General features: G+C 33.4%; 1 protein-coding gene across 4 annotated transcripts in view; it reads right to left on the bottom strand.

Annotated features, from left to right (window-relative positions):
* The window catches only part of RELCH (RAB11 binding and LisH domain, coiled-coil and HEAT repeat containing), a gene marked incomplete at its 5' end in the record, with an annotated part of 96,313 nt that overhangs the window by 47,158 nt on the left and 37,069 nt on the right, over positions 1-12,086 (bottom strand). For all 4 annotated transcript variants that reach the window (XM_081096653.1, XM_081096654.1, XM_081096656.1 and 1 more), the window contains one exon: positions 4,283-4,395. In XM_081096653.1, coding sequence (XP_080952779.1) covers positions 4,283-4,395 — 113 coding nt within the window. The remainder of the gene's footprint in view (positions 1-4,282; positions 4,396-12,086) is intronic.

The following is a 12,086-nucleotide window of genomic DNA, read 5'->3' as shown; positions in this document are numbered from 1 at the left end:
TAACTGACCCACACAAGTTATATTATAAAAATGAGTTTATTTGAAACTACTTCCTTTTGGGGTAATTTTTTACAGAATAATATATAAATAACTTGAACTTAAAGAGTATAAAACTTTAAATAAGATATTTCTCTTTAGAATGAAGTTCCACTTAAAATGACTTTAAGTGAAGAATTGGCAGTTTTTTCACTTTTGATTGCCTAAGACTCCAAACAGTAAAACCTGATGGGGGAAAAAGTAGGATTTAAATAGACCTTTAAAGTATCCAACTTTGAGGAAAACCAAAATAGAATGTTTAATTCATATTAACTTTAAAATCAGCACATTAAGCCCAAATATTGCTCACTGCTGTTTCTCAAAAACATGTCAATTTAACTCAAACAGGAGAATGACTTTAAATTCTTATTTAGTTGAGCCAAACTAGCTAAAACTCCCATGTTGAGGAGATTAATGGCAAAGAACATCTGGACAAAATGAGAAAACTATTGAGCCAGTATATCTTCATTATATATTGCAGCTTCTTCTCACCACAACTTTGTAATAACCTGATTCCCATTTATATTTATACTAATGGCCCAGTGCATGGATTTGTGCACACTGAAAGGAAATTAATTAGAAGAAATATTTTAATATCGCTATTCACCCTTTCTCTATAATAAAAGTGTCAACAAAATTCACGATTGACAATGACAGATCAAAATACACGTGTTACTGGCGCCAGCCAGAGCTTTGTATGTATTGCACATGCACTACTCAACTTAGCCTTTTATAGCTATAGAATAAGCTTGCTTAATTAGACCTGCTTTCTGATTTAGCTAAACTTTTTCCAGCCCAGTGAAGCACCCCAACTTCTCTTTCAGGTAATTGTCAGCAAGACAGCAGTAAATGTCAACACAAAGCAGATTATTACTGTAGATCATGCAGGGAGAACAAAAGGTAAAATATTTAGCTGCAGCAGTGTTTTGACTATATTCTGCACAGTGAGAAAACCTGAAGTCATTTTCAAGGTCCACCATTTCTTACTTCTTTTCAGTTGGGTCAAGTTTCTAAACTTTGTAAATCTCCATTTTCCAGCTAATGAAAAGAAAATAGGATTCTACTAAGTCTCCTATCTACCTACTCCAGGACTTCTGTGAGGATCAAATGAGATGAGGCATGGGAAAACGCTTCACAAACATTTGGTTAAAGTGTAAAATGTTTGCACCTGGCTATAAAGCAAGTCGTGTTCCCAGGCTGAAGAAACTCCAAGAAGTCGCTAGGGTGAGGAAGCTGGGTGTTGCTATGTGCCATCATTACCCGGCGCCCACAGCGACTGTTTATGGGCTGGGTTGTGGGCTGCATTTTGCACCATGGGTCTTGGCAGTGTTGGCTGCAATTTGGTGGGGTGTCACTCTGGGGTGGTGGTGGGGCCTGTGTCCACTTGGGGGAAGCTGAGTGTTGGTTTGTGGGCGCTAGGTCTGTAGTGCCGTTTATTGTTAAATGGCCTGCTGCTAGAGAGAGGAAGCCAGGCGTTGCTACGTGACGTCATTACCCGCTGTCCACAGCCAGTTTCCAGGCTGGGTTGGGCTGGGCTGGGCTGTGGGCCGTATTTTGCGCCATGGGGTCTTGGCAGCAGTCAGCTGCAAATTTGGTGGGTTGTGCTCTGGGATGGTGGCAGGGCCTGTGTCCCACCTGGGGGAAGCTGAGTGTTGCTTTGTGGGCACCAGCTCCACGGTGCCATTTCTTTGTAAACGGCCTGTGTGCATCACGGCAGCTTCTGCATTGAGTGTCTGCCCCCGGTGGTCAGTGTGTGTCATAATGACCAGTCAGACAGTTGGAGGGACACTTAGCATATTAGCCTGTTATATATATAGATCATTGTCTTCTATGCCTATTTTTCTACTTTTCTTTTGCCTTTTTTTCCCTTCTTCTTTAGGATGGCAAATAAAATGAACAAAAGGAAAATGGAAAAAGAAATTACCAAGCTTTACACACAGTACTTGAGCTGCCTGCTCCCCAATGAAATTTCCTAATATCTGATAATTGTTTTTTCTCCTCACTAGTGTCTTAAAATAATGAGGAGGAATATACATAGGTTCCATAATTGTTTGGTAATTACAATAAATAATCTTTGGTGAAATGTAAGCATTTTGAACACCTGTAAGAAGTATACATTGTATAAGACTTTAAATCCTGAGTCACCATCACTATACTAGAGATGGACAAACTTGTTGAAAAAATGTAAGACCCTAAAAATACACTTCTTAGCACAGTGAAGATTCAAAATTCTAAAAGTTAATACAGCTTTGAAATATAGCTGAGAATAGAAAAGGTCAGATGGCTTACCGATAATTAACAGCATTAGAAACAGTCTCCTGTGATGGCAAAAATAAATGCTGTTCCTGCTTGTGGAAATCATAGGACAGAGATTGTTTGCCTAGTTTTTGACAAAGCTAAAAATGTGGTGTCAATCGTGGTTGCTATGAAGAACTGGCCCAAAGCACCATTATTGAGCATAAAATTAAGTTTTGCTTAGGATCTGATCAAAGAAGCCTCAGAGTTGTTAAGTAAGGAAGAGACACCTGATTATATGTCAAATATATTATGCTAAGTTAAAAATTCTGCTTTTTAAATTTCTTATTTGCATTATATATAATCAATTAATTAGACTATTTTTATAAATAATTATTTTTCTGTAAGGTGAAAGATTAAAGTGTGAACAATGGTGTTTAATTCCTGACATATCTTGACCAAGGTACTTTTGGCCACCAGGTGGCAGCTATTAGCTTTACATGTGGAGTATGAAAATGAGCTATAGATCTAGAGGCTTTGCCCTTACAAATCTAAAAAATGACAATGTAATAAATTATATTTAATTATTAAGTTACCAAGATATTTTTCAAGGAGAAAACATAATATTAATTTGCCCATACAGCACCATCAAACTGTCCTTAGAAAATTTTCAGTTTGCAATGAATGATATAGACACAGTGATTTAATTTCCCTTATATCTATTTGACTAGCACGTGAGGAATGCTGGGTAGATTAATCCTGGCAGGATCCTGCAAAGGATGTGTTTTTCTACTTCTTCATACATATTTTGGAAAGAATGGGAAAGAGATATATACTTATAGAGCCCTGGCTGGTGTGGCTCAGTTGGTTGGAACATCATCCTGTACACCGAAAGGTCACGTTTGATTCTGATCAGGGCACTACCTACGTCAGTGATGGCGAACCTTTTGAGCTCGGCGTGTCAGCATTTTGAAAAATCCTAACTTAACTCTTGTGCCATGTCACATATAGAATTTTTTTGATATTTGCAACCATAGTAAAACAAAGATTTATATTTTTGATATTTATTTTATATATGTAAATGCCATTAAAAAAAATCAACCAAAAAAATGAGTTCGTGTGTCACCTCTGACACGCGTGTCGTAGGTTCACCATCACTGACCTAGGTTGTGGGTTCAGTCCCCAATTAGGGTACAAACCAGAGGCAACAGAGCGACGTTTCCCTCTCACATTGATGTCTGTCTGTCTCTGTCCCTTCCTCTCTCTAAAATCAATAAACATATCCTCTGGTGAGGATTAAAGAATGAGCAAAATCCAAAATTAAAGTAGAAAATTATAAAATAGAAAAACACTTCAACTGCCAAATTTTATCCATCTGGTGCTTAGCTTACCTACCCACCGACTAGGATGTTTTATTCACATTCACATTTAGTACTTAACGGTTTTACTCTTTGAAGTAGACATCTATCCTGGTTACTTGATCAAATCCCATTCTCCTTTCTTCTGGAAAGTCACCTTGATGTGTGTCTCTGCCCCTTACCACATTCAAGTATAACTTATTTCTCTGCTTCATTCCTGCTTGAAGGCATCTGACTCATGACTAACAAAACCAAAACCAAACACTGTATCCCTTTAACCACACAGTTATTGGTTTACAGAGAGCCTAATGATTCATATAGTAAATATTTTATTTCTTGTAAAGCACAAGTATTAAGAGGCCATGGAGTGAATAGTTAGGCATTCTTAGAATTCAAATGTGAAAGATAAAGGCAAATAAACATTTCAAGTAGAAGTCCAAAGGTAAGTAACACAAAAGTGTACAAATTCAACGCGAGTAATTGGAATAACAAGAGTGAAAACTCTGAAAAGCATTGTGAACAGAGTCAATGTTTCCTCCATTTTTTCTAACAGAAAAAAAGGCAATTAGATTAAAAGGCTAATTTTGATGCCAAATTAAGAAAATTAATAAGTCAACATTTTATTTATTTCCTAAAGAAGTCATCATACCGACCTTTGCTCATCATCTGGCCTCTTGATCAAATTGAAAAGTATGTGAAGAAGCTGATCTCTCTCTTTAGGCTCAGGATGTAGGCATGCTGTACATAGTATGAGGGGGATCAACTCCTAAAGAAACATGAAGGTGTAAAAAGTCAAAGTGAAAATGCAGTGCAGAATATTCTTTCTTTTCTCCAGAGTATTCTTAAATGGACATTTAAAGTGGACTAAACCTCAATATACAAAAGAGAACATTTTAATTTTGTAAGGTTAATATTCAACAGAAAACAATGAAACATATTTATGTGTTGGTTGTGCAGAAGGTGCTGATCACAGTGTAATTAAGTTCCTCAAGATTCAACTAACCTTGTTTTCTTATCCTGTACTCTTCCCAAAGGTCTACTACTAGATAACATTCCATCTTACTACAATCTGATAAAGTAATTTTAAATTTGAAAGTATTTTTAAACAAAACTTGCAAAAGTTAACCATATTCTAAAACATAAAAAGATAACAGAAAATAAAGACAATTCTTCCCATTTCCACAAGTATAATATAATGTCTTAATATTAGATATAATTAATCATTTTGTATCCTTAGCACCAAACTGGAATCTAATTGAAAAGAAAAAGCTATTGAATGCTCTCAGTACTACTACAGAGTATCAATAGAAATGTTGAAATAAACTTTATGTTGAAATAAAAATGTTAAATAAATTTTTTTGTGGCATGTGCAATATGCAGAGGTAAATTCAATTATTTTGTAGGTAAGTAATATACAAGTTTCTCTTCTCCAAGTAAATATTTGAAAATTAAAATTGTTTCATATTTTAATTAAAATAAGACAAACTTCTGAAGTGTATTTAAAAGACATTAATGTTTCTCATTTTGGAAGAGATTTCCAAATATAATGAGAATAAAAGCCCAAAAGTGATAAAATATTTTTGGAGAGAAAACCTCTAAATTATAAAAATAATGTTTTACAAATATTTTTTAAAAATCAGTATGATATAATAAGGCAGAATGATTACTACTCCCATTTCTCTTTCCCATATACCTCCCTGCACTCACCAGCCAGAAGCCAGGCCGATCAGCGCTCCCCTGTGGGAGAACACTCATCAGGGGGCAGCTCCTGCATTGAGCGTCTGCCACCTGGTGGTCAGTGTGCATCATAACAAGCGGTTGTTCCACCGTTCAGTAGATTTGCATATTAGGGTTTTATTAGATAGGATTTTAAAATTATAATTACCTGGTATAAATCTTAAATTGAAGGTACAAAGATATAGATAAGAAAACCTAATAATTTGAGAAGTTAAAGCATTTATTCTGTCATTTTCTATTTAGGCATGCCTGTATGTTTTAGATTACTGAGTAATTGAAAAGCCAAAGAAATAAATAATTGGAAAAAATAATTTTGCAATGGGAATAGAAGAGTGTGTGTGTGTGTGTGTGTGTGTGTGTGTGTGTATCCTACATTGTTAAGTAATGTTTTCACCAGAAGCTTAATATGGTGCTTGATGGATTAGTCATGATTTTCAAGGAGAAAATAAACAACCTTTTAAAATATTAGGGTAGGAGACCACTAATTCCAAAAACTATCCTAATCTTTAGAGTATTCCATTTAGGCTGCTAACAGCCAATGATAATAATGAGAGGACAAAGACATTGTATCATCAGCATATACCACTGAGAGTAGACCCTTAAGGATGAAAAAGTAGTTATTCTAGAACAGCCGTGGGCAAACTACAGCCCGCGGGCCGGATCCGGCCCGTTTGAAATGAATAAAACTAAAAAAAAAAAAAGACCGTACCCTTTTATGTAATGATGTTTACTTTGAATTTATATTAGTTCACACAAACACTCCATCCATGCTTTTGTTTCGGCCCTCTGGTCCAGTTTAAGAACCCATTGTGGCCCTCGAGTCAAAAAGTTTGCCCACCCCTGTTCTAGAAGGTACTAAAAAAAGAATAAAATATTTTAACAACTAAAAATCAAGCAAGGCCCTAAATTTTATTTGTACTGTCCTTTATCTGATCTGTCTCTCCTGAGGGTTTTCTCGCTTCTTCTTAACTCTTCTGCCTACTTTGCTATTATTTCTACATACAGAGTAGGGCAAAAGTAGATTTACAGCTGTGAGTATGTAAAACAGAGTTTATTCCTTTTTAAAAATATATATTTTTATTTATTTCAGAGAGAAAGTGAGAGAGAGAGAGAGAGAGAGAGAGAGAGAGAGAGAAACGTCAATGATGAGATGGGGCTCCCCACTGGGGATCGAGCCCACAACCCGGTATGTGCCCTTGACTGGGAATCAAACCCGGGACCCTTCAGTCCACAGGCTGATGCTCTATCCACTGAGCCAAACTGGCTAGGGCAAACAGAGTTTATTCTTATATTATTATTTATTAATTGCTATATTATTTTCCATACAAATAAGTGTAAACATACTCTTGTCCCACCTTGTATATAGTCTTACATTATCTTGTTCCATTTTCTTCTAATTGCATTCCTCTTTAAAAATAAAGTTATGAAATATAAATATTTACTATAATTGCAAATACATACATTCACATTGTTTAAATACGTAGTACAATATTTAGCTTCTTCTGCTCAAACACCAGCATACCAATATAACTATGTTGCTGTTTATTCTGGGGTCTACAAATCTACGTCTAAATGATTAACCATAAAAGAAATGTACTGAGAATACAATGTTAGATATTATATATAAAGGGTAAGAATTTTTCACATGAAAAGATCCTTAGGCATATTTGATTTAATGGCGCATGTTAATAATAGTCATCAAAGGACTTGTATGCATGCATATAAGCCAAACCAATGGACATGGACAACAGGGGGATGAGAACATGAGGGAGGGGGGTATAATTGAGGGGATAAGGACACATTTGTAATACCTTAACTAATAAAGAATTAACAAAAAAACTACAAAAAAAAAAAATAATAGCCATGGTAAAAAACAAAAAACAAAAAAACCCATGGCTTTGGTATTTTCCCTTGACACAAAAAGTTGCTGTGTCCATTATTTCAAGGCAACAGGAATCTTAAATATTTTAAAACATGCTTTAGCACTTGATAAACTTTATTACTCAATAAAAGTGTACTAAAGTGAAAAATAAAATTAATCCCCTACTAATCATTACAGAGGAAATCAGTGTAATCTATTGTAGAAGGTTTTCAACACTTTATTAGCATGTTAGAAAAGATAATTCTAAGACTTTTAAAATTCATTAATCTAAAAGGTTTAGTAATTTGTACTTTACTCAGGGAAATAACTTTTGCTTTAACTATTTTGAGTTTTGCAATTTTAATGACAAAGCTAGTTCTCTTTATGAATAATCTTCCACCCCTTAAAACTTAGATTACCCATGGAATTTTATGTAGATTAAACAGAAAAGGCTTTAAGCATTTTAATTCTCCTTTCGGTTTCACAAGTAAAACAAATTAACTTCTAATGATAATAAAGAAATCATTTTAGAGATAGTAAATGTCATTAGATTTAATTTTATGCATATTTTTACTCAACTTTCTTAGTCTTATAAAAATTAATGTATGTTCAAATTATAGAATCAGAAGAAAACAAAGAATCTTAAAGGAACTACAACAATGTAATTAGATGGTGAGGGAGAAATAAAACAGGAAATGAGATCAAGCAAAATGGAACATTAAAAAAAAGCAAGGAAATGTTAATAAGATAAAGGCTCTAAGGTCTGAAAGGAATAAAACAGAAAAGGAAATATTACATTTAGCTAGGATGCCAAGGGAAAATGTTTTGAGTATTACAGTCAAGAAGCAACATTCCACAATTCTAGAAGAGGAACACATTAATCCAATGAATCATGGTTCACTGTTCTACTAAAATTATTTCCTATCACTCAAGCTTCAGTTAAAAATTCTAAATAGCTGTTATTTAAAAAATTTCCATATATCCTTTGACTAAGAATTAAGAAATAACAAATTATAATTTAAAATCAAATACTGACTTAGATTTTCAGTTGAAACTTGTCAGATTGTTGGTGTACAGAAAAAATAAAGAACACAGAAAAGACTCACCTCTGGAAAAATTCTACACTTAAATGGCTGCTAAAATATCTATACTTAGAATAATTAATATCTACAATTCCTAGGGCTCAACCATTAGGAGGCATAAGTGAAATACTTAGATGACTTTAAAGCTGATACTGCTAAAAAGTATGTGATTTACTTCTAAAATTCACACACACACACACACACACACACACACAAGATAGGTAAGAAGATGGACCAACCTTATCCATTTATAACTATCGGCTTTCTCAAAACACTGCTATTTAACATTGAATTGGAAGTCCTATCCACACCAATTAAGCAAGAGTTTTTGGGAAGGAGGAAGCAAAACTATCTCTATTTGCAGATAACATGATTCTATGTATAGAAAATCTCAGACTCCACCAAAAAAACTACTACAGTTTAATAAATTCAATAAAGTTACAAGTCAACATGATTACCAATTTTGTTCCAGCAATAAACAATGTGAAAAGGAAGTTAAGGAAACAATTCCATTTATAATAGCATGCAAAAGAATAAAATACCTAGAATTGAATTTAACTAAGTGAAAAACTTGTGTGCTGATGCTCAGCCAGTGTGGCTCAGTGGCTAAGCATCGATTTCTGAACCAGGAGGTCACAGTTCAATTCCCAATCAGGGCACATGCCAATGTTGCGGGCTCCATTCTTCCCAGTAGGGGTCATGCAGGAGGCAGCTGATCCATGATTCTCTCATCAGTGATGTTTCTATTTCTCTCTCCCTCTCCCTTTCTCTCTGAAATCAATAAAATATATTAAAACAAACTTGTGCACTGAAAACCACAAAATGTTGCAAAAAGTAATTAAAGACATAAAAAAGTGAAAAAAATTCCATGTTCATTTAATGCTGTTACAATGGCCATACTCCCAAAGTGGTCTATAGATTTAGTACAATCCATATAGAAATTCCAGTGACCATTACTGCAGAAATGAAAGCCAAGTATCAAATTCAGGTGGAACCGCAAGGGGCCTTAAATTAATTAACAATATTGAAAAAGAAAAGAAAGCTGGAGGACTCATAGATCCCAATTTCACAACTTACCACAAAACTATCTCTCTCTATATATAATAGCCTAATATGCAAAGTGCCCCCTCAAGAGTTCGACTCACAGGGAGTTTGAATGCTTGCTATGACGTGTGCTGACCACCAGGGTGCAGCACAGAACAAAGGGAGGCCCCGGCCAGCAGCCGCTTAGGACCTTAACTGTGCACGAATTTCATGCACTGGGCCTCTAGTGGTAAATAAAAGTGTAGTACAGGCATAAGAATATACTTAAAGACCAATGGAACAGAACTAACAGTCCAGAAATAAATCCAAAGATGTACAGCCAACTGATTTTTGTTAAAGGTGCCATGACCATTAAATAGGGAAACAATTTTCTCTTCAACAAATGGTGTTGGGACAACTGTATAACCATAGGAAAAGAATAAAGTTGAATCGTCTGCCTTATTCATATATAAAAAATAACTCAAAATGGATCAATGATCTAAACTTGAGAGCTAAAGCTATAAAACTATCAGAAAAAAACATAAAAGCAGGTAAATATTCTTGAACTCAGATATGGCAACAAATTCTTAGACTTACACCAAAAACATACGCAAAAAAAGAATGTGAAAGACATCCTATAGGATGGCAGAAAATATTTACAAATCATATATGTGATATGGGCTTAATATCAATAATTGTAAAAAGATCTTACAACTCCAAAAGAAAGACAATCCAATTTAAAAAAAAATGGGCAAAGAATTGGTAAGAATATATCAGAAACTCATAAAATTTACTGCATATGGGATGGTGTCACAGGGATAGAAGAATAGTTTTTGTTGTATACCTTTATTATATTTAAATAATGTTAAACCATGTGAACATATAACTTAATCAAAACTTAAAACAAAACAGGTTTTTAAGTTTTGTTTTATTTATTTAATTAGCTAAAATATTACTATGACCAATCGGTTTACTGAAGAATATTTTAATTGTATTTACATACCAATAAAAAGGCTTATACTGATAAGAAAATATATAAATCTTGAGAAAATTTTAGAAATCAAACTTTTAATCCATCAATCACAATACCTTTTTGAAAATACAGATTTAAAAAACTAAGGTAAAATATTAAATAAAAGTAATCCAATATCAAATGATAAAGTGAAATAAAAATTTTGTCCTTTGATGCCCTGGCATTGGCTTCAAAGCAAATCAAGTTATACTTCATTATTTACCAACTTAATTTTGAGGTAATAAAACTTTGGTATACTAAAATGGTAAATTTTCTGATACAACAGAATGAGGTACAAATAATTCCATAAACAACAATAAATGATCAATTCTTCATGAAATTATAAGCACATATTTTTTAAAATATAGAAAACTTGAAATTAGTCATAAAAGTAAACATTATACCACAAATAAAATATGTTTGTACATGTGTATGTATGTGCACGTATATTTTATATATATCTGATTACTGATGATGCAAGTTTATAAATACTTCATGCAGTACAATCAGGTTTTAGTGGTAAAGTATTTTATGATAAAAAAGGAAAATATTAAAATAAAAAAGCTTATACTGCATCTCATAACAAATAGGTTTCTGTGATATTTTAAAAATGACATTAAAAAAACACAGAAAAGGGATGCAAACATTAATGCATTGCATGGATTATGTTACAAGCTGAAAAAGTAAAAGCTCAAACAGCATTTTGACAGGCAGAACTGCAAATCAATCTGAAATTGGACACTGATCCTTCAAGACATAGAAAATCTTCCATGCTTATTAATATCTCATGACTATAGGTAAAATAAAACCATCAGAAAGAAAAGCCATTTTATCTTTTTTTAATGAAAAATACCTAAAGGAATAAAAAATTTTAAAGCTCTACAGATAACTTTTCTTGAGGATCAGTACAAATTTCTTGTGCTGAACAGATAAGGATAAGCTCTATAATGGGTTTTGCCAATGCATTGTGTACCTATCATACTGTAGGTCCCATGAATTATGATTGAAATCAGTGGTAAACATTAAGAAGATAACAAAAGAAAATTATATGGTACGTTCTAAAATATTCCTAACCCATTTTTTATAAAATATTTTATAAACTGGACATTGATTTAATAAACTTAATAATTCAAATAAGTAAATTTGTTTGCAAATAAATCATTTACTGTCATTTAAATGAGGTTACAAATAACTTTTCATGGCTAAATATAACTGTAAAGATAACTTTGTACAGTACTTATGGTTCATAACATAGCCTATGTACACTAAAATATACTTCCTACTGTATTTTGGATATTTAAAGCATTTGTCAGTAACAGGTTAGCTATAAGAAAAGCAAAAATGATACTTTCCAAAGTTATTGTAGTCAATATTATAACTATCCTATCATCATCATAAGACAAGTGTGGTTATTGCCAAACAAAGACAATAAAACATATTTATAATGGGTAACTATAAGTACATTTAAGAAAAGAGATACATTTTCAGTCTCTGTTAATTTTCAGTACAGAGTGTCTATTTCTGTAGATATACCAAGCAATCATATCAAGAGCAGAGATTAATTAGTTAACTGGTAATATAAAAAATGGACAGCGTTCATGGCACATAAATGGACCTACAGTAATAGTGTTGCAGAAGCTAATGATGCTTTAAGCAAAATTGAAACAACATGAATACCATGCAGTTTTACTGAACTCACCTGACAGAGGTGTAAAACCATTCTCTAGGAGCAGAGATGCATG

This window comes from Myotis nattereri, assembly GCF_964212035.1.
Source record: "Myotis nattereri genome assembly, chromosome: 8".
NCBI lineage: Eukaryota > Metazoa > Chordata > Mammalia > Chiroptera > Vespertilionidae > Myotis > Myotis nattereri.
Note: the sequence above shows the minus strand (reverse complement) of the source record. Positions and strands in the feature narration are given on the sequence as shown.